This window comes from Miscanthus floridulus, chromosome 13 (genome assembly GCF_019320115.1).
Source record: "Miscanthus floridulus cultivar M001 chromosome 13, ASM1932011v1, whole genome shotgun sequence".
Classification (NCBI taxonomy): domain Eukaryota; kingdom Viridiplantae; phylum Streptophyta; class Magnoliopsida; order Poales; family Poaceae; genus Miscanthus; species Miscanthus floridulus.
The window spans coordinates 23,386,736-23,410,789 of record NC_089592.1 but is presented as its reverse complement, the minus strand read 5'-3'; the positions used below and the strand labels follow the sequence as shown (position 1 = coordinate 23,410,789).

At 44.5% G+C, this 24,054-nt stretch overlaps 1 protein-coding gene across 1 annotated transcript; it reads left to right on the top strand.

Moving 5' to 3' along the window:
- The first annotated feature begins 10,275 nt into the window (after positions 1 to 10,275).
- On the top strand, positions 10,276 to 12,100 carry LOC136501573 (noroxomaritidine synthase 2-like). Its single transcript, XM_066497088.1, has one exon. The coding sequence runs from the start codon at positions 10,306 to 10,308 to the stop codon at positions 11,860 to 11,862; it is 1,557 nt and encodes a 518-aa protein (XP_066353185.1). The 5' UTR covers positions 10,276 to 10,305; the 3' UTR covers positions 11,863 to 12,100.
- The last annotated feature ends 11,954 nt before the right edge of the window (positions 12,101 to 24,054 follow it).

The window sequence follows — 24,054 nt, the reverse complement described above, 5'->3', positions numbered from 1 at the left end:
GGTACTAGTTGGGATAAGAGTTTGTCTTACGTAGAGTTCTCATAAAACAATAGTAACCAACAGAGTCTCAAGATGTCACCGTTTGAAGCTTTGTATGGGCGTAAGTGTAGAACACCTCTATTTTGGAATCAAACCGGTGAAAGTCAAGTGTTTGGACCAGATGTGCTTAGAAATGCTAAAGAGCAAGTGAGAAAGATTAGAGAGAACCTGAGAGTGGCACAAACCCGTCAGAAGAGCTATGCAGATAATCGAAGAAGAGACTTGGTATTTGAAGAAGGAGATTATGTCTATTTAAAAGTATCACCTATGAGAAGTGTGAAAAGGTTCAACATGAAAGGTAAACTAGCACCACGGTACGTTGGTCCGTTTAAAGTTTTAAAGAGATGTGGAGAAGTGGCTTATCAATTAGAATTGCCTAAGAACCTGTCTAGTGTGCATGATGTGTTCCATGTGTCTCAACTTAAGAAGTGTTTGCGTGTGCCTGAGGAGCAAATACCATTAGAGGAACTTGCTGTTAAAGATGATCTGACATATGAGGAGTTTCTAATTAAGATTTTGGATATGGCTGAGAAAGTTACGAGAAGCAGAACGATTAGGATGTGCAAGGTTCAGTGGAATCGATATTCGGAAGCAGAGGCAACTTGGGAAAGAGAAGATGAATTGAGAAAGACATACCTGCAGTTGTTTGAGTAAGCACAGCCTAATCTCAAGGATGAGATTCTCTTAAGGGGGGTAGATTTGTAACACCCAAAAATTTGCATCAATTTAAAATAGTTGAATTTGATTTTTTAGTGATTTTGTGAGCTTGTCAATATAGTTAAATAAATAATTTTTGTGAAGATAAGATTAAATATAAGTTTAGGAACAAGTTGATGCACTCATGCTAGAGCATATGTTATTTGTGATTGCCTGGTTTTTGTTGCAAGAGAAAAGGAGTTTAAATTCTATTTGGATTTGCTTTGAAAAATTCTGGAAATAAAAAGAAAAGGGAGAAGCTCTTTTCCTTACTGTTCCTGGCCGCGAGGCCCATTCCTCCATGATTTGGCCTGCTCGGCCTCTCCCTCACTCTGGCCCGAGTGGCCTTTTCCTTGTGCTGGCCGCAGTGGTCATCTGGGCCATTCTTCTGGCCCAGTCCAGCAGCGCTGCCACTTTCTTCTTGGGCCGAGCCGAAGCCCAGCAGCCGCGCAGCGTCAGCCCGCGAGCGCTAGCGGCAGCAGCCCGCCTCCTTTCTCCTCTCTGTCTCGCTGATGAACCGGGCCCAGACATCAGCATCGCCTTCTTCCCTGAGTCGGAGTTGAGCCGAACCCGGCACCGACCCGTTGTAGCACCCGGTTTTAAGAACAAAACCAGATACACACCATATGTGAGCCCAGGAAGTCAAATCTCACATATAGCTACAAATAAGGGTATTATCAAAAGACAACGCTTAAATACATAGCGTATTAGTATAAAGATTATAACCTCAGAGTATAGACCGCGGAAAGACAACTCCGATCTTTAGGCGAAGACTCCAATCCACAGGGACAACTGACTGGTTGATCACAAGCCTAATTCCTCCAAACTCTAGCAATCTGGTACCCATCTGGGATTTTTCCAATTATGTGTAAAATAAAGCAAGCGTAAGTACATGTCGTACTCAACAAATATAACATGGGGTTCATGAGGCTCGAAAGGCTGACACTGGTTTAACTGCGATTAGCTTTTAATGAGTCATGATTTTAGCATAGGGGTAGCAACAAGCTTATCTCAAGCCCATAAACACATGATCAGGTAAACATGAATAATGAATAGCATAAACAATTAGCCATTAGTGAGCATCTTCATCATCCATATAATTAGTGTCCATCATCTATTCCGTAAGGGTTCCAAGGCCGCTCGTGACCGTGAGCACGGCTGATATACCAGTTTTACACTCTGCAGAGGTTGTACACTTTCACTGTGAGTCGTGATTTACCCTTTCGCCCTAGGCGGCCAACCTCTTGACCCACTACCAAGGAAGGTCGGCAGGGTTCACTATGAAGCCTTTCAAAGGTTCGTCTAACAAGTTAGGGCCATTAGATTCACTCGGCAAACAGATGTAGGAACCCCCCTGTCAAATGGCACAATTCCTTCACGGCTATACACATAAGAGTAGAGGCTGTCCTATACCCGATTCGTCAAGCCATTCTTACGCCAATAAAGGTAACCACTAACAAGCTAGAAAAGGTCCTCATACTGAGCTAAAGCCAGAGCCATGTAGCTCTCACAGCTGTACTGTAAGTCCCGGATGATCACTTACAGATAAGTCCTTAGGGAGAGGAATCTAGAGCACCATAAAAACAGCCCAATGCTCTAGCCCCCTGATTCCATATTGCTAAAAAGCATATTTTAATATTTATTGCATATACCATTAGTCAAGTTACAAGATCATGGTTGTAGTTGAGCACTAGCAAAGCTACCCAATGCAATACCCAATAGGAATCAAGGTACAAATACAAAAGACTAGGATATCCTTAGTGGTAGTCAAGGTAGACACATGCAGCATGAATTAAGTGATTAAAGGTGAATAGGACAACAAGGAAGATCCCATGCTATACTTGCCTTAAACACCGATCCTTCGGTAAGCTTTAATCTTCAACGTTCTTCTTCTTCTTGATCACCACGTATATCTTACCGACTGGACGTAATCATAAAGCACCACACAAACATCCGTACAATCATACACGAAGCAACAAAGATCTAAATTAGAACAGTACACCAAACATAAAATCAAGATGAAAAGTTTGTAAAACGAATCTACGTCTCGCTACGAACACACAGATGCGAAAAACACGCTAATCGAAACTACGGTTGTAAAGAAGCGACCGCAGGGTTTTATAAAGAAAAGAGAAGACTATAAGCTTGATTTATGTCAATTAGGAAAAACTATGTGAGTAGCATTAATTTAGATTAGACAAATTATATTTTAATATAAAAACCAAATTGGGGTTAATCATATTTTATCATATAAATATTATCACATAATTTGTTAAACAAGTTAAACTTTATCTTTGCAAAAGAAAAGAAACACGTGAGAACATCTAAATGAGTGTATATGACCATGTTTAGCCTAAACAAAAACATATTTAATCTGACGTTAATCAAGTTAACAGTTACTTACAAAAGATCGATACTATCCTATTTTGCTTTTATTTTAAAAAAAAACGTGTTTGCATAAACATTAACCAATTTAATAATTTAAATTATAAAATTCACAAGTATAGCACATGAAGACGTCAGTACTAGTACGTAGATTAAGCCAACAAAAATCTAACGTAATTTGGATGGACTGACATGAGGCCACGTCCAATTAAGATCAGTGCTTGTGAGTAGAAAAAGTACGTCCAGTACTTGGATAAATATAGCAAGAAAAAGTGTTAGCTTGTACGGAGCTGGAATAGGCGGACTAAAAATTGCTAACAAATAATATGATCACGATCTTCTCTAGGAATAGATTATAAGGATGCAGACGGCGATTGAGTATATGATTTGTAGATAGCTAGTATACTCACATGTAAACGGTGTTCAGTTGTGCTCCGCTCATATGCAGATTTGCACGTAAGCATGCATCTGCATGTGTGCTTGCTATGGCGAGAATAGAGGCATGAGCCTGGCTTGCTCGAGGATGGCAGCAGCTGGCAAGGACGACGCTGGTGCCCAGAGGTAGATGGCCGGCGTGCAGCATAGCAAGCAACGGCGACATGCAGGAGCTGATTCTCGGAGGCAGATGTACGTGCGGCAGATGAAACAGTGGTGACCGTTCTGCCTGGAGGCCGGTCGGACTCCATGCCGGCAGCGAACTCGATCGGGTGCCAAGGAGATTAGAACGACAGCTTGACGGTGCTTCTTCTCGACATGGTTTTCTCATGCTTGGGTTTGGGCGTTGCTGCAGCAAGGTTCAGGGTCAGCAACGAGAGAACACGGAGGCAAACATGAATACAGGGCTGAACAACAATATAGGATCACTTTGAGCAGGACTAGTCTCACCTCGCCAGCAACGAACGGCAGCGGCTCGGTCAGGGGCAGGGCTCGGAGAAACATAGAAGATAGATGGAACAAGAGTGCTGCGTGGGGTACTTACCGATGACCGAGAAGCAGCGAGGATGACCGGGCTGGGCAGCGCGGCGGCAACGGCGACGGCGACGACGACGGCGAGAGAAGGATGAGAAAAATCTGATTTACTACACGAGGGATTTCCCAAACTAGGGGCTCCCCATACGGTAGTTTTGATGTGCTTTGTCCAAGGGGTTGGTAGATATATATAGGGAGAAAAACTCCCCACATCCCCGTCAACTAGCGATATGGTACTAATTGACGTTGCACCATCCGCCTGCACTAATGGGCCTAAATAAACATTAAAGCCCATTAGTAAATAAATACATGGGCCTTTGAGATTTACTAGGATTATTGCACATGGGCTTTGAGCGTTGGGAAAAATGAGAGATTTATTATTTTCGGAATTAATTAATTTCATGGATAAAATAATTCTAGAAAAGTCCAGAATTAATATTTAAGCCACGAAAAATACTCCGAGACCTCAAAAAAATTTGGAGAAAATTCTCGGAGACACTTTGGAACCTGATGAACCCAAATAAAGTATTTGGAGCACATAAAAAGATTGTTGGGAACTTGGAACATAAAGATTAAGGTGAAGAAGATAGGAATTAAATTCCAGAAAGAAGCTGGAAAATTCCTAGAGATAGATATTCGTCTCCTAAACGTATAAAAACACACATTTTGCACATAGAAACACGAGATGCGACCGGCATGAATGCAACAAACACGTTTCTACCTTATGATAAATTTTAAATTAATGAAAATTTTTATTTTCCTATGTTTTCATGTGCACGAAAATTCATAAATAAATCATTTTAACTCTATTTTCAAAAGTGACAAATTTTGGGGTGTTACACCCGTCCGCATGATTTCCTTGCGCATTGGTGCAATCCGCGTGTCCGGGTCCCTATAAAGCTCGAACGATCGCGTCCACGACGCCCTTTGCAGCCCTAAGCGACCCGCCGCCTTGCTCTTGAGCAGCAGAGCCGCCGAAAACCCTAATCGCCGCAGTTGCACGCGATTTGTTGCTCGTGTGATTCTGCCGACCCCGTAAGCTCCTAGACGAGCTCCGCATTGCCTTAGTGAAGCCGCCAGTTCTTTTCTTTCGTCGTCCTGTGCCTTGCTCCGCTCTCATCGGCTTGCCGAACTTGCAGGTCCACCGTCGCGAGCTAGCCATTCACCTCGGTCCCTCCCCGACCACATCTTCTTGCTTGGTGAGATCCCCGTCTCCTCTGTCGTTTGGCACCGGAATCATTGAAAATTGTGGCCTGTAGCACTCGGTATGAGTTCACCGGTGAGGTCCTCAGTTTTCCGACAATGGCGCCGCCGCCGGTTGTTTCTTCTTCGGTCGGCCGTTGCCCCTCATCTAATCTGGTCCGTCCATATTGGATCGGATGGACAGCAGTGGCCGGTACCCTTTCGTGGGGAATAATTGCTAAAGAGCCCCTGAGCTCTTTAGATTTTGAACCCGTAGTCTAAAGTGTATTCCAGAGAATACGTTTTCTCTTTTGGAAAACGTATTTTTCATTTAACAGATTCAAAATCAAGTTCCATCTAATTATAGTTTTGCCACTGATTTCAAATGCTTATAAAATGCTCATTTTAACTCCGATTCGATCCGTTCAAATTGCATTGGATTCGTAATCTCATGATCTACGTGTTAGTGTCCTTGTTAGCTCAGTTCTAGTTTTAAATTTCGAGTTCATGTTTAATGCATTAATAGTTTATAGGAAAACTTGGAAAAATTCATATCTTGCTCGTTTTAGATCCAAATTCGGTGAATTTCGCGTCTATGTGATCGTAGTGACGAGTAGAATGTTTTTATACACTTTTCAAACTGTTTTCTTGCTGGTGGTGTATTGTTCTAATTATAGCCTGTGTTTGCTTCGTGTATGATTGCTCGGATGATTGTATGTTGCTGCTTGGTGTTGTTGATCGAGTTCAGACGGTGAGGTTTACGTTGGTGATCAAGAGAACTTCTACGACCAGCAAGACCAGCAAGACTTTCAGGAGAACTTTGATCAAGGCAAGTATAGCTAGGGACCTCCCTTGTTGTCTTATTCGTGATGCTCACTAAAATACATATGCATGTGTCTTCCTTGCTACCTATGGTAGGATTTCCTAGATTTTGAATACTCAATTACCTTGTCACCTTGGGAGGTTTGCATTGGGTAGTTCTATTGCTAGTGCAACAATCATGATCTTGAAACTTGATTAATGAATATGCTATAAACATAAACAAGATGACTTTTTAGCAACATAAGGTCTTGTCTTGTAACTGATTATCCAGGATTTAACGTACAACTATGAGGGCTATATGGCTCTGGCTCTAGTCGCTTAAGAAACCCTTTTCTAGCTGGTTAGAGGTCTACGAGTTGGGTATAGGACAGCCTCTGTCCTATTGAGCCTGGCTTTGGAAACAGCCCTTTTACTCTATTTACTTTATTAGTGGAAGGGGGTTCCTATATCTGATGACCCTGCGGCCCTGGCCGGTTAGACGAGCTCTTGGGTGGCTTTATATGGTTTTCGGTGTTTTGGACCTTGCAAACCCATACATTTGGAAATCATGACTCACAGTGAAAGTGTACAACCTCTGCAGAGTGTAAAACTATTATAATAGCCGTGCTCACGTATACGAGCGACCTTGGAACACTTACATTAAGGGAAAATGACTTTTACTTGATAAGATGATCATTTATGTTAATTGTTTAAGATATTTATTATTCACGTTTGATGTTCATGTGTATGGGATTATTACTACCTTGATGTTAATAAATGCAAAACTTGATGATGACTTAAATGCTAACTGCAGTAAACCAGTGTCAGATATTTGAGCCTCATGAACCCTTAGTTATCTTGTTAAGTACGACATGTACTTATGCCTTGCTTTATCTTTTATGTTGGAAAGAAAATCCCGGATGGGTAGCAGATCAAGATTGGATTGAAGATTACCGTGATGAGTATTAGGCTTGGTGTCCACCAGTTGACGTCCCTGTTGGAGCTTGCGCAAGAGAGTTATCTTAGCAGCTATTATATCTATGTTTGAGACTATGTGTTGAATATTTGTTTGCTACGTAATAAACATTGTGTTGGTACAATTCACAATTTGTCCACTTATGTGTGCGACCGTTCCTGGGGTGCACATAAGACTTTTATACATCCTCTTTTGTTCTTAAAATTGGGTGTGACAGATTGGTATCAGAGCACTGTTGACTGTAGGACGCAAGCCTAGTTAGAATGGTCGTTTTTAGCTTCTTTTGCTTCACTTGTTTCATGCTTTCCACCTCAATCTTGTTATTTGCTAAGTTTTGTGTTTTTTTGCCTTATTCTATTATAAAATCAATTGATTCTATTCTAAATGATTTGAAACTTCTGTAGATGACACGTGACCACAAGTCTGCCCGCTTGTACGTTGGATGCTTTCAACCACAACGTGTTGCGTATGAGCCAATGGAACCTAGAGAGGACGTCCAGAGGAAGAACTGGAAGAATGAGGTTGGAGAAGAGGTCCATTCTTCGCCAACTCCGATAGCTGAATCCCCAGCACGTGTGGAGGCCATTGACTGGACCAATGATGATGAAGATGAAGTACTCCAGCCACTGCCTCGTATAGGTTGGACTGACAAGTTAAGCATCAAGAAGCCTGATGACAATGCCTTCTACCATGACTTGCTGACAATGATGTTGGAGTGCTATTATCTAGACCTGCAAGCCACTCTGGAGTATGACACTACGGATCACAGTCATCCTCTGATTGGTTCATCTTGGGATACTCGGTTGCTGATCAAGACCCCGAATACTCGCAAGATAGATGCAGTTGTCACCCACCATGTAAGTCGAGCTACCGTGGAAAGAAGCATGGAGGATGCTGCTTCCATTGCACTTGCCTACTACCGTGGCCGTCTCTCTGATGATAAGAAGGACGATGGACTCTTATATTACCCTACGGCCCTAGCCGGTTAGACGAGCTCTTGGGTGGCTTTATATGGTTTCCGGTGTTTTGGACCTTGCAAACCCATACATTTGGAAATCATGACTCACAGTGAAAGTGTACAACCTCTGCAGAGTGTAAAACTGTTATAATAGCCATGCTCACGGATACGAGCGACCTTGGAACACTTACATTAAGGGATAATGACTTTTACTTGATAAGATGCTTATTTATGTTAATTGTTTAAGATATTTATTATTCACGTTTAATGATCATGTGTATGGGATTATTGCTACCTTGATGTTAATAAATGCAAAACTTGATGATGACTTAAATGCTAACCGCAATAATCAAGTGTCAGATATTTGAGCCTCATGAACCCTTAGTTATCTTGTTAAGTACGACATGTACTTATGCCTTGCTTTATCTTTTATGTTGGAAAAAAAAATCCCGGATGGGTAGCAGATCAAGATTGGATTGAAGATTACCGTGATGAGTATTAGGCGGTGTCCACCAGTTGACGTCCCTGTTGGAGCTTGCGCAAGAGAGTTATCTTAGCAGCTATTATATCTATGTTTGAGACTATGTGTTGAATATCTGTTTGCTATGTAATAAACATTGTGTTGGTACAATTCACAATTTGTCCATTTATGTGTGCGACCGTTCCTGGGATGCACATAAGACTTTTATACCTCCTCTTTTGTTCTTAAAATTGGGTGTGACAGGCAGCGCCGTGGCGGGCGACGGAGGGGATGAGGGGGTGAATGAGGATGAGGACGGGCACAACAAAGAGATGGAGAGTAAATGATGGAAGGCTCCATACCACACAAAACAGAACAGTAGCGAAAACAAAATCTGAATGTCGAAGCGGCGATCCAACGGGACAAAATCAATTTGCTACCGTGGCTATCGTGGTTGGCGGTCAAAGCAAACTGGTTTGATATATAGAGACACCGGACGTGTCCATGTTGTGGACACAGAAGAAAAAAAATCCAGCTAGAGCTCTGCTATTAAGAGTTATGGGCTTACTATATTTCTACCCACGAGTATGTGAAACTGTTTGTTCTGAATTATTTTTTAATGAACTCTATTAACATAACATAAATTACATGCTGATAACGCTGAGAGGCTGCCTACAGCGAACAAAAGAAAAACAAACACCACCACCACCGTCACCCCAATAACTAAAACTTAATGGTTCGTATTAACTGTATGAATGTATAGTTGATGAAAATACTTTTCTATGATAATTCTTAACCACATATTGATATTGTATTTGTTTCTTATACAATAAAGAATGCACATCATGTCACAATAAAACAACTATTGAAAATACCTGAGGAAGCCAATTGATATCAGGCACCTAGCACAGCGTCAACCACATTCATTCAAGGTCCCAATTATTAATGCAAAACCGACCGAAAGAAATCTATCTTCACAACCACATTCATTCTAGGTCCCTAGGCATATGGTTAATGCTTGTAGGATTGTTGAAAGGATTTAATGGACGGCTATAGAGTGTGAATAACCAATTTACAATTTCTTAAAAACACAAACACTAGGCACTAATGTTAAACACAAAAATGATCCCTAATAGAAACTAGAAGCCTAACCTAGCACTTCAAAGCAAGCCTTCCACATACAATTATACTAGCAGGAAGAATAACAAGCACTACCCCGGAACACACCATCACACTCCTAGGTCTAATTATTACCGTAAATGCATGGCTTTAGGTGTTCATTGTTTGTGTTACCGAAGCAACCGTAAATGCATGGCTTTAGGTGCATGAAATGTGAGGGTTCATGGCTTCGAGGGTTAGAGCAACTTTACCATATCTCTTATATTGCAATTCTTATAAGTTATTTTATGACAGTAGCTTAAAATAAATTTAGGATATAACAGAGCATTGTTGTAGCTGATCACCTAAAACTTTTCCCCTATATTTCTTTATTAGGGATTGGGGAGAGGTAATCATCTCCTTTATCTAGGAGAAAGGTGGTTGTTTTTAGGAGATCTTTTAAAATTATCGCATAAGAGATGAGATAGAAGATCTGCTATAACATCTTAAAATGTTCTAAATGCTACTTTGTATAGATGATTAGGTGAAGGAAACGCGGGCATATAATTCAGGCAACGTGGACCCGACCGTCAGCGGAAAAATGGCAGATAGCAGGTAGATAGCACGTATGGGCATGCGTTTGTACACTGCACAAGGGTTGAAGCTTCTATATATAGAGAGCCATCAGGCAACCCATCTTGTATATATCGCTACACCATATACACATTCGTGTCCATAACAATGGCTCTATGGTCTCCAGCACTACTGATCCCCATAGCTGCTCTCCTTGTTCCATCGTACTTCTATATCAAATATAAAAGATCAAATAGCCCGATTCTCCCAGTGATCTGGCCAGTAGTAGGCATCCTCCCAGGCATCCTTGCCAACGTCAACAACTTGCACGAATTTATCACAGTTGGCCTTTCTGCCTCTACGTGCAACTACAAGGTGCACGGACCAGTGGGAACGAGAGTGCAATACTTCCTTACCAGCGACCCACAAAATGTCCGACACATCTTCACTTCAAACCATGCAAACTACCCCAAGGGTGAGGAGTTTGCAGAGGTCTTCGACGTCATGAAAGGAGGCCTCTTCACAGTTGATGGTGAGTCCTGCCGCCGCCATCGCGCTAAGATGCAGAGCATCCTAAGCAATCCAAAGATGCTTGCATCCATCACTAATTTCTGCCACGACAAGGTCGGGAAAGGCCTGCTCCCCTTCCTTGCAGACATGGCGAACGCTGGAACGGCGTTCGACATGCAGCAATTGAACACGAGGTATGCTTTCGATCTGGCTGCTAAGCCAGTCTTTGGCCTGGACCCTGGTCTCCTGTCCCCAGACATGCCGCCTGTTGACGTCACAGACGCCATGGACACCGTCATGGAGGTGCCCATGTTCCGGCACGTGATGCCGGCGTTAGTATGGAAGGTGATGAGACGGCTAAACATTGGTCCAGAGAGGAGGATCGCCGCGGCACAGGCAGTACTACGTGGATTCGTCGTGAAGATGATGGAGACAAGGAAGACCCGTCGTCATTCGGTTGGCGAGGAAGAAGATGAAGCTGCTTCGTTAGACATCCAGTCATACTACATCAATGACCCCAACTATGGCGACGACGACCAAGTGCTCCAGGCAACCCTCATCGGCTATCTTGTCGCCGGGAGGGACACGGTCGGTGCGGGGTTGTCGTGGCTATTCTACAACATCTCTAGGAACCCCTCCGTCTTGTCCAGCATCCGCAAGGAGCTGGCGCCCATCGCATCTTGCAAAGCCGCCGCCGCCGCCACCGATAAAGAAACAAATGCCACGGCCACGGTGACCTTTGAGCCTGAGGAGATGAAAGAACTAGTTTACTTGCAGGCTGTGGTGTTTGAGACCCTGAGGCTTTACCCTCCAGCCCCGTTCGAGCGCAAGACTGTGCTGCGCGACGATACACTGCCAAGCGGCGATGAGGTGGGCGCTGGGGACACCATCCTCATCTCCTTGTACGCCATGGCAAGAATGGAGCCCGTGTGGGGCAATGACTGCCAGGAGTACAGGCCAGAGAGGTGGCTCTCGGATGATGGAAGCAAACTGCAATACGTTCCTTCTCATAAATTCCTGACGTTCAGCTCGGGGCCAAGGATGTGCCTCGGCAAGGACATCGGGATTATGCAGGTGAAGACCGCCGCCGCCAACGTCCTGTGGAACTTTGATATGGAGGTGTTGGAAGTGCATGCTGTTGAGCCAAAGCTCTCGACTATTCTGCAGATGAAGAACGGGCTCATGGTCAAGGTTAAGAAAAGGGTCCAAGAATGAAACACTGTGGAGAATTTGCTATTGTCGCTTTGCTTCGTCGCCCTATCCTTTTTTATCATGTTATCTATCTATCTATCCCCTATCTATGTGTGATGAGAACTTCTGTATTGTGGGCAAGTAAGACATTGTGTTATGTAATGTGTGGACTATGTGATGTCAGAACTTTGTGGTGGTGCTAAGTGTAAGAACTTTGTGGTGTGCTTAGTTAATGGAACACTTGTGCTATGTAAGGTTGCTATGTTAGCTTGCTTTGTTCATAGCTTGTGATGATGTTTTGTGTTTGTCTTATTCTTAATTTGTATGAATCACATGCCATATTGCATCACGTTTGTTTAATTGACACGTTTGCACCTCACGGAACTATATATATGAAGAGTTCACCACGTTCTATCTAGATTTAATTTGTGCATATGTGCCATTGAGGCTATTTACTTGTTGAAATCATATGTGCACAAATTTACGGGGAGCTTTACATACAGATGCTTCAATATGTAAGCTTTGTTTGTGTTGTCCTCGATCAAAAAAAAGGAGAGGCTGAAAGTGCATCAGATGCTATAGTGTGGATTTTGGTGATATAATGACAATGCAAACAAATTAAGGACTAATGAGATGACGAGTATTTCAGATTATAAATAAGCGAAAAGTGCTATTGGATAATGGAGACCCCCTCCTCGCCCCCTCCCCCCCATTCTTTAGATGAAGAACGGCCACATGGTGAAGGTTAAGAAAAGGGTCGGATGAACTTAACACTCTGGAAATTAAAGCTTTGTACGCACTCTCCTCCCACAGGTACAATGATATCATCACTACAATTTGACAAACCGAAAGATTTGCGCGCTGCAATATGCAGAGAGATATCTAGTGCATATGAGCATATGGATGTTTTTGCTACACATGTTGCAGAGCGTACGTGCAGGAAACATGCTATGCGAGTATGCGGCATACTACTGGATAGCTGATTCAGTAAAATAAAATATTGTTGTTGAAGTGCTCTTGCTGTTGTATGTTTTTCATCTTTTATTTTATTTAACTGAAAATTTCCAGCAATGATTCCTCTATCAAAAACTAGCAAGGTGGCTCGCACAAATAGCACGGGTAACTTCTTTCCATTGTAATATTTGGGTCTATTTTTCTTGAAAATTAAATTCACTACTGGAAACGGAGACTTTGCCGAGTGTAAATTTCTTTGCCCGAGTGTCAAAAATCATACACTCGGCAAAGATCTTCTTTGCCGAGTGCTGCACTCGGCAAAGAATTGCACTCGGCAAAGATTTCTTTGCCGAGTGCCGGGCACTCGGCAAACACAGGCACTCGGCAAAGGACTTCTTTGCCAAGTGCCAGTCTCTCGGCAAAAATCTCTACACTCGGCATAGGCTGCCCGTGAAACGGCGCCCTGCCACGGCCTTCTTTGCCGAGCGCCTGCGGTTAGGCACTCGGCAAAGATTTGTTTTTTTTTTGTTTTTAAATTTTTTGTTTTTTTTTTGTTTTTAAATTATTACTTTATTTCGTTTACTTGAGTTTTTCCGGAAATTAGAAATTTGAACTGCATGTGGTATGAATAATGGAGTTTAATGATTCGAAAATTGATAGTCATGTTAGTGAGTGTTATGAGAGGCCGTATCTAGGAACGGACCCAAAATTTCGGACATCTCATTCACGAAACATGTCCGCGAAATTGCGTGTGAAGTGTTTATAAATTCTATAAAAAGCAAACGAAGTCCTAAAATCATGAAACGTGTTGAGATGTCGTGATATCATATGTGGAGGCTATGATAAAAATTTCAGAAGATTTCGTGCACGTTGTCATGTACGATGCTTACAAACCAGGACATCTCCGCCTTGCCCTCGCTGCCCACGCGCCCGGCCGCCCGCGCGCCGTGCCCTCGGCCGGCCCTGCCCCCGGCCAGCGCCGCCCGCTGCCTTCGCGCCCTGCCGCCGGCCGCGCCGTGCCCCCGGCCGGCCCTTCCCCCAGCCGCGCCGCCCGCTGCCCACGCGCCAGGCCGCGCCGTGCCCCCGGCTAGCCCTTCCCCCGGCCACGCCGCCCTGACCCCGGCCGGCCCTGCGCCCCGGCCGCGCCTTTTTTCCGGCCTTGCCCTGCCCCCGGCCGTGCCCCGTGGACCACCCGCCCCGACGCCATCCGTGCTCGACCCCGTCCCCGACTCCGCCCGATCCCGACGCCGCCCGCCCCTACCCCGTCGCCCGTCAGGTATGCCTTCTCACTTATTATTGTCGAGGTAGTGGTAGTTGTAGTAGTATTAGTTGTACTAGTGGTAGTATTAGTACAACTAGTGGTAGTATTAGTAGTAGAATTAGTGGTAGTAGTAGTAGTAGAAGTAGTGGTAGTAGTAGTAGTACAACTAATGATATTAGTTGTAGCAATAGTGGTAGTAGTAGAAGAACCAATGGTAGTAGTAGTAGCAATAGTGAAAGTAGTAGTACAAGTAGTGGTACTACTTGGATATATTCTTCTGCATGGATTGATATCCAAACTACATGGCTTCTGTTGAGCCATATGTGCTTGTCGGCCATCGTGCCGTTGTTTTTTGCAGGTTTTGGAAACCTCACCGTGCAGGGGAGGTTCTGCCAATTTTTTTTGTAAATAACAGTATTTTGTTCCATTTTTGTAGAGAAGAGCCCGTCAGAGTTGAGTCGGAGTTCTCGCCACCGTGTCGGTCTGCCTGCACCGCGTCGTCTCGCCACTGCACCGACCCACCACGGCCCCGCTAGCCTGACTCCGTCGCCACCCTAGGTATAACCCCTCTTTTCATATCATTGTCGTAGATCGCGTAACCCAGTTAGGCGTCTCCCATTCGAAAGAGATACGGTTGGAGGTATGCAGATCTTTGCATATCTATGACCGTATCTATTTCAGATTGTCCACGCTTTTTGGACAGCCCGCGGATGCGTAGATGGGTTAGTTTCCATGTTCTGCTCTAGTCCGAGACAGAGTTTCGGCATCACCTCCCTGTTGTTCTCCGGATACACACTCTTCTTTGGCAGGACGTGTATCTGGAGAACAGCGGGGAGGTGCTACCGAAATTCTGTCTCGGATAGGAGTAGAGTATGGAAACTAACCTCATCTACATATCTGCGGGTGGGATTAGGACCTATCCTCACCTATTATACAGTAGGAACACCATGTACATGCAATTAATGGTTACATTACTCGCCAATACATATGTTAGAGGATGGATGACCGTCAGTGGATGCACACGGGCTGGAGAAGTTAGAGTGATTACACCACGGAATGGATGAACAAGACCGATGCTTTCTTGAACAGTGCATTTGGCAACGCTGCTCAAGGACATTGCCTAGTTTTGTGTCCCTGCAGCAAATGTGGAAACAGGAGAAGGGTAAACAAGGTGGAAATGGGTAAACATCTTGTGAAGAATGGATTTACGCTGGACTACACCCAGTGGGTCCACCATGGTGAAGCCCATCGTATGAGAGAGGAGGTGGTGAGACCACGGGTGGAGGCTTTTGATGCTGATGCCGGGGTAGCAGACATGTTAGATGACTTTCACCAAGGATAGTTCGATGAGGGACGTGAGAAGGAGGAGATGGAAGCAGCCGCATAGGCGTTCTACGATATGATGGACTCGGCACAGAAACCCCTTCACGATCGGTCAACGGTGTCTCAACTGGATGCCATTGGACGCTTAATGGGGTTGAAGTCCGAGTTAAACTTAAGTCGACCTGGCTTCGATAAGATGTTGGCCGTGATTGGCACCTTGCTTCCGGAGGGCCACATTCTGCCGAAGAGCATGTACGAGTCACAGAAACTCCTTCGAGCACTTAAGATGCCGTATGAGCAGATACATGCTTGTCCGAAAGGGTGTCTCCTATTTAGGAAAGAACACGAGCATGCAAAGTTCTGTCCAAAGTGTAAATCCTCCAGGTACCTGGAGGTAAACTCTGATGATGGCCAGAAGAGGCAACTTATGATCCCCATGAAAATCCTACGGTACCTTCCGTTTCTACCAAGGATCCAACGGCTATACATGACCGAGGAATCCGCGAAACAGATGACATGGCACAAAAATGGCAAACGGTACAATCCTGACAAGATGGTACATCCATCCGATGGTGAAGCTTGGATCCGCTTTAATGACAAACATCGTGACAAAGCAGATGAGGCTCGTAATGTACGTGTCGCGTTGGCAACAGATGGGTTCAATCCTTATGGAATGATGGCTGCCCCATACACATGTTGGCCCGTCTTTGTTATCCCCCTTAATCTCCCCCCGGTGTCTCCTTTCAACGACATAACGTATTCTTGTCGTTGATAATTCCTGGACACCCAGGGAGTAATATGGGTGTGTTCATGGAGCCCGTATTTGATGAATTGGTCCGTGCTTGGGACGAAGGGGTATGGACATACGATTGAGCTACAAAGACAACCTTCAAAATGCACGTTTGGTACCACTACTCCCTGCATGACTTCCTGGCGTATGGGATATTCTGCGCCTGGTGTGTTCACGGGAAGTTCCCATGCCCAATATGCAAGGAAGGTGTGAGGTTTATTTGGTTGCAGAAGGGTGGCAAGTATTCGTCGTTTGATAGACATCGTCAATTCCTACCTCTTGACCATCCATTCAGACAAGATATCAAGAACTTTACGAAAGGCGTCAAAGTGACAAACCCTGCACCGCGGATGATGAATGGTGCCGAGGTTCATGCTCAGATAGGTGCCCTCGTGCCCAATGAAGAAGGTGGTTTTGTGGGATATGGTGAGCAGCATATGTGGACTCATATCTCGGGCATGACGAGGCTCCCCTATTTCGATGACCTTCTTCTACCACATAACATTGATGTAATGCACACTGAAAAGAATGTCGCCGAGGCACTTTGGGCAACACTCATGGACACTGAAAAGTCTAAGGACAACCCAAAGGCTAGAGTAGACCTGGCAACGTTGTGCGATAGACCAAATCAAGAGATGCAACCTCCTAGTCGTGGCAAGACCTGGAGAAGGCCTAAGGCTGATTTTGTCTTGAAAAAGGACCAAAGGAGGGAAGTACTTGAATGGATCAAGAAGCTAATGTTCCCTGATGGGCATGCAGCGAATCTAAAGAGGGGAGTTAACTTAGGCACTCTGCGAGTCAACGGGATGAAGAGTCATGACTACCACATATGGATTGAGCGGCTTCTTCCGGAGATGGTTCGAGGCTATGTCCCGGAGCATGTCTGGCAAGTGCTGGCAGAGTTGAGCTACTTATTCCGCCAGCTTTGTGCCAAGGAGCTCTCTCGGACCATCATTGATGACTTGGAAAAAGCGGCACCCATGTTGCTCTGTAAGTTAGAGAAGATCTTTCCACCCGCCTGCTTCTTGTCGATGCAGCATTTGATTGTGCACCTCCCGTATGAGGCACGGATGGGGGGGCCCGTGCAGAACCGTTGGTGCTATCCAATCGAGAGATGTCTGAAGACTCTTCGCAAAAATGTAGAAATAAAGCCAGAATTGAGGCTTCCATTGCAGAGGCATACATTCTAGAGGAGGTGTCGAACTTCACAGAGAAATACTACACTAAGAAACTTCCTAACGTTCATAATCCACCCCCTCGTTACAATGCTGGCGAAAATGAATCGAACCTCAGCCTTTTCCAAGGGCAACTTGGAAGCGCAAGTGCATCGACCATTAAGCAATTGAAAAATGAAGAGTGGCATAGTATCATGCTATATGTGTTGACCAACCTTGTCGAGGTGCAACCGTTCATTCGGTAAGTTCTAAATGAACTTGTTTCATTTCGCCGTATGTCCTTGTTTCATCGTCCAACCCCCTTGTTTCTCGTTGGTACAGGGAATTTCTTCGTCAATCCTGGCATGGATCAAGGCAACCTACACCGCAAGAAAATGATACCCTTCTTTCACTGGGGTGCGGGACTAGGGAGCCCCGATTTCATTTGTTGGTTCAAACAGAAAGCCCAAACTGATGCGCCTATAAGTGATGAGTTAAGACAGGTTGCAAATGGCTGTGCCGTTAGGGTCAAGTCATTTACCGGTTATGACGTGAATGGATATCGTTTTCACACAACAAGCTACGAGCAGAGTCGGCCCAATCGACAAACCACAAACAGCGGAGTTGTTACGCCCGGCACTGATGGACTCGAACTATTATGGAAGAATTGAAGAAATCTACGAACTATCATTTTATGGTTCCAAACCTCTTACTCCTATCATATTCAAATGCCACTGGTTTCATCCTGGTGTAACGAGATGGACCCCTAAGCTTGGGCTAGTCGAGATTCGATAGGATTCCATCTATCCAGGAAAAGATGTCTACATTGTGGCTCAACAGGCCGTCCAGGTTTATTATACGTCATACGCGTGCAAAGACGCCGAGCATCTTAAGGGTTGGTCTATTGTGCACAATGTATCGCCACACGGTAAACTACCTGTCCCAAACGATGAAGATTATAACTTCAACCCAAACACATATGATGGAGAGTTCTATCAAGAAGAGGGGCTACAAGGGAGGTTTGACATAGACTTAACCGAAGAGATATGAATGGAAGTAGATAATGAAAGGGATGATGACGAGGACGCTGGAGACTGAGGTGCGAAATCTGAAGGACATACAAATGCTTGAGCGATTACATTTCGCTAATGACAATGAAGACAACATTCCTCCTTCAGATAGTGTTGATGAGTTGGACAATGTTGATAGTGATGACGAGACCTATGATCCAGCTAATTTCAATCATGAAGATTATTTCTAATACATGTAATACTATGTTTTTTGTAATTATGTTTTGTTCATTTTTGCATATATTTCTAATACATGTAATACTATATTTTTTGTAATTATGTTTTGTTTATTTTTGCACCTATTTCTAATTACGTCTTGTTTTTCTTTTTTATTGCAGGTGATTGAATAAAGATGGTGGGCGACCGTCATAGGTCTGTGAACTCGATTTACCAAAGACAACGCCGGTCGTAGGAGGGGGCGGAGGGGGCGGCAGAGGGATCGAACAGGAGGAGGAGGACCGCTAGCCGCAGGAGGAGGTCGTCTCCTCCCACGCCACGTGAGGAGGACCGCCAGCCGTAGGAGGAGGTGGCGCCCGTGGACGAGTCAGACGAGGAGTTGGTTCGGCAGACGGAGGAGGAGGAGGAGGAGGAGGAGGAGGTGGAGGAGGAGGAGGAGGGGGGGGGGAGGCGGCAGGCACGGGTTCCGCTTCCTCCAACTCCTCTTCGAGTGTCTACTTGCGAGGTCCCGCTGAGCCTCCCACAGGTTCCGCTTCATCACCAATGCCCACTGATTCGCCCCGAAGGACAAAAGTAAGTAACTGTATATGTTATCAGCACTACTTCATATGATATGATGAAAAAAACTAATAATTTTTCTTAATTACTTGTGCAGGAACTGGGTGGTTGTGTCGGGTGGTAGCGCACGGCTAGTCAACGGCATCCTGGGTCTTCTGTGCAGGCAGCACTTCCCCGACATTGTCACGTACGCATCGAAGACGGAGCCGGCCTACTCGTTTGACCACTACGTCGTCGCCTCCGATGCGGAGTACCCCAACAAGGCGGCGCGGGTGAAGGCAGAGTTTTGGGTAAGTCTCCCTTGCACAACATTGCTCAATACGTCGCATTCATTAGACTTTTCTTGAAATAATGAATCGATACATCGCTTTTGTATGCAGACTTATTACAGATGCGAGGAGAGGATTTGAGGCCAGGGCGGAGCAGGCGACTACCAAAGCCTGTAAAAAACTCGTCACCGACATGCATCACGAGGCGCGCATCCAGGCCATCGTAACCTACTACAGGGTCGAAGCTTGGAGAGAGGAAAACCAAGAAAGACGCAAGAGAGATGCAGCTGACCCGGGAGCAGTACCTTGAGGTAAATGAAGAACATCAACATTGATTCGATTTGAGATTAAGTTGGTTTAATTTGATCTTCTTATATGTCCAATACTTGATGACATGTAGGTGATTCCCTGGTGGTGCCAAGCGTATCCCGAGTGCTGGGCGATGATGGTGGACAGGTGGTTCACGGAGGAGTACCTCAAGATGCACAGGGATGCCCGGGACCGTCGTTTACTGATGCAAGGTCCAGCACACCATCAAGGCAGCCGCAACCTCGCCGGATACAAACAAGCATGGGTACGCGAATTGATTTATCTATTGTCACGCTCAGTTCTGTCTGATTTCTAATCATCGTGCTGTCTTTCTCGCAGTCGTGCATCACATAGTGGCCAGGCTTGCTCGGACTTCCAGGCATGGTGTATGGCCCACAAGGGTAAGGCGACGTCTGATGTCTCCTTCAACCTGGAGGACCCGCTCGAGGCATACACGAACCCGAGCGTCCACTCCCGCATCAGTGAGTACACTGAGGTGGCGAGGTCGCTCCATGGGGCAGACCACGATCCGAGCACCCAGGACTTCGATGGAGAGGCCGTCATGAGGGTGGGGCAAGGCAAGAAGCATGGACGGTTCTGGCTTGGCGACGGCGTCATCGACACGGCCTCTACTCCCTCTCTCTCCCAGATCCGAGCATGGAGCACGAGCGAGAGCCCGACCATTCGCACACGGCCGACCGCTGCACAGCACCGGGTCGATGCACTCGAGGTTATTCCTGTTTTACTCATCATACATTGATCTTTACACACCTTAATTAGCTTTGCATTACTGAAACATTGGAGTGAAATATTGCAGGCCCGGCTGGAACAAGAAATGAAGGAACGTCAGGAGCTGGGGGCCCAGTTGGAGGCCGAGCGGGCCGAGCGGGCAGGCCCAGGCGCAGAGGCTGATGGACATTACGGATTTCCTACAAGGGCTTGGGCAACGTATGGGCTTGTCTCTGCCACCTGGGCTGTTGGTTCCACCTCCGCCTCCGCGTCCTGCAGCTGCAGCTACTCCTGTGAGTATCAAAGTTTTTTACTTTCACTTGTGCTTTGCTTGTATGGCCTCTATCGTCCTAGATTAGCTATCAAAATAATTTTGTCTCACATGCAATCTTTTCTCCTTTGTGCAGTCTCCATCTGACGGTGGTTCGAATAATCCACCTCATGCACCTACGAATGATGCACCTGGGCCTTCACCACAGTCGCAGTGGCCGAGATGAGTGCATGTTGTATTTTTTACATTTGTTGTTCACTTGGTGATGGACTTGTGATGCACTTGTGGACTTTGATGGACTTGTAAACTTATTTGGATGGACTTGAGCACTTATTATTACATATTGTGATGGATGTGTTATGGGCGGATGGATGTGTGGATGGATGAGATATATATGTGATGGATGAGATATATATGTGATGGATGAGATATATATGTGATGGATGAGATATATATGTGATATATGTTTGTATGAATGTATTTGTCATGATGGAACGCAAAAAAAAATATTGCCGTTTTGGGTCACTTTGCCGAGTGTTGCACTCGGCAAAGGACCCCTTTGCCGAGCGCAATGGTCACAACACTCGGCAAAGCTGGCAAAATCGGCGACCCGAAAACAGATTTTCCAGCTTTATCGAGTGCTGTGACTATAACACTCGGCAAAGAAATTTAAAAAAAAAAATTTAAACTTTGCCGAGTGCCTGCTGTGTTGGCACTCGGCAAAGAGTTTAAAAAAAAAATCTTTGCCGAGTGCCTGGAGTGGTGGCACTCGGCAAAGAAAATTTCCAAAAAAAATAAAAGCTCTTTGCCGAGTGCCTTCCGGGTTGACGCTCGGCAAATAATTTTTTTAAAAAAAATAAAAAATCTTTGCCGAGTGCCTGGAGGTTTGGCACTCAGCAAAGAAAATTTTCAAAAAAAAAATAAAAGCTCTTTGCCGAGTGCCTTCCGGGTTGGCGCTCGGCAAAGAATTTTTTTTAAAAAAAAAGTTTTGCCGAGTGCATGGAGGGTTGGCACTCGGCAAAGAAAATTCTCAAAAAAAAATAAAAGCTCTTTGCCGAGTGCCTCACGTGTTGGCTCTCGGCAAAGAAAGTTTTAAAAAAAATTTAAAAAAATCTTTGCCGAGTGCCGGCAGGGTTGACACTGGGCAAAGTGACCGTCAACGGAACCGGCGCCGTGACGGTCGCTTTTCTTTGCCGAGTGTTTCCGGGGCACTCGGCAAAGCCTTTGCCGAGTGCCCGATAAAATACACTCGGCAAAGAGTGCTTTGCCGATCAATTTTTTGCCGTGCGTGCTTTGCCGAGTGCCGCACTCGGCAAAGGCTTTGCCGAGTGCAATATAGCCTTTGCCGAGTGCCGCACTCGGCAAAGGCTTTGCCTCGGCAAAGAACCTGAATCCAGTAGTGATTTTGCAGGTAGTGTAATTTTTTTTATTTGCTTGATTGTAATAATATAGCCCCACTTCATCTCATATATCTATCATCGACTAATTTGTTGACTTTCTTTTTTCTGCTCGTACCCGTGGATGACCAAATTCTACTTAAGCCAAACAAAGTTATCCTTCAATTTTCTCTTCATTAGCTCCATTCCTCAATAGAATCGGTTACTTGACCCTCATGAAAAGTGCTATTTAAATTTTGGATCATTTTATACCTTTTCTTGAGGATTACTTGACAATGCATCAGCGGATTAAATCACAATATTCTCATGCCTTTTGGAGTCGTCTGTATACCTCAAGTAGCTGTTGGCTAGTCCTATGTCATCGCACCAACATCTATCGATGCTGCCAGATCTCGGGTGTGCTGCTTGCGAGCTTCTCACCACATGCCCATTTAGGGAATGGATGGACTAAGTGCATGCAATATATTAAAATTTGATAGGGTTTTTGTGATTCCATCATATTCCCATCTGCTAGAACATGCATATGTTCCTCCCCTAGATTACTGTCATGAATGATTACAGATTTTATCGTTCACACATTTTATTTGGTTATTTCTCCTTCATCGACGTCAATGGTGTTGCCAAAACTTTCCGTCTATAGGAACATAGGAAAGGAGCAACTACGAATTTATGGCTAAGTGAGAGGAGGGCTAAAATGACGAGGAACCTAGAAAATGGTGAATTAGAGGCATGGGATCATAAGTTCTTTGATATTTTATATTAGTGTGCCAAGACATTGGATTCATCTTGGATGTGTCTTCATGCGTGTACTCCCTCCCATAGATATTTCTTATAGATTCCTTGCTTTTTATTATCATAAAAAATATAGTTGTATGATTGAATTCAGCAATATTATCTATTTTCATAGTTGCTCTATCTCTACATGATTCTTTATTTATTTTCCTATACCTTTTGATAGATGTGGATCGTGACAATCTAGATCATATATATGAGATCAATATGGTGGTTTTAGGCTTTTAGCCCTTATGTCCGAAAGAATTATTTTCCTAACATTATTTACAGTAGCACACTGGCTTTATTTGTAGTATCACTATTTTAACACCTCACTAAAAAATTTAGTTTCCAATTTAAATTATTGGTCAATATATTTATTAATTTTGAATTGAGCTATTTACAATTTCTAATTTATATGGAGTATTTATTTATGTATTTCCATTCAAAAAAATAATTTGGTGTATGAATTGCTCCGTTCTATCGAACATTGCATCTTATATTGGTTTAGATATATGAAATATTACATTTTATAGCACATTTAAACGGGACCAACTTCTTGTTAGGAGCCACTGAAATTAACAAACTTCTTGACCAGCGTAGCTATAGCAAATTAACCCTGCTAGTCCATGCTATGCGTCCCAAAGCACCGACTAGGACCTTACAAAATGCATGCATACCATTACACTCTTGCAGTAATTACGTAGATACTCCATAAGAGAGGAACTAATAATCTCATATATATTACAAGTCTTGAATCTTGATCTTATAGAAAGTTCTCAAAATTAGACCAATACAACACTTCATGTTCTTGTCTAAAAAAACCCTCTTCGCTACCCTAGTGGAACAGCTGAACCGTTGGACAAACGCTGGACCATTAAATTAAGTAGCCCAATCACCTAAATGCTCGGCCCACTGTGACAAAGACAAAGGCCATAACCGTTAGCTAGCCCATACATGGGGGCCCACAAATGTTGAACAGCCAGGAGTATGTGCGTCCAAAATAGTCAATTAAGGTATATGGTGATTGGTGAACACCATACCGTGTTATGTTGGATCCTCCACCCCTGTTCTCGTATGTTGTAGCATACTTTTGGAGAAACATAATTTTTATATAACGATAACGATAGGATGACGACGTTCGTCCGTCCGGACGGACCCCAACCCGCCCCACGCATGTACA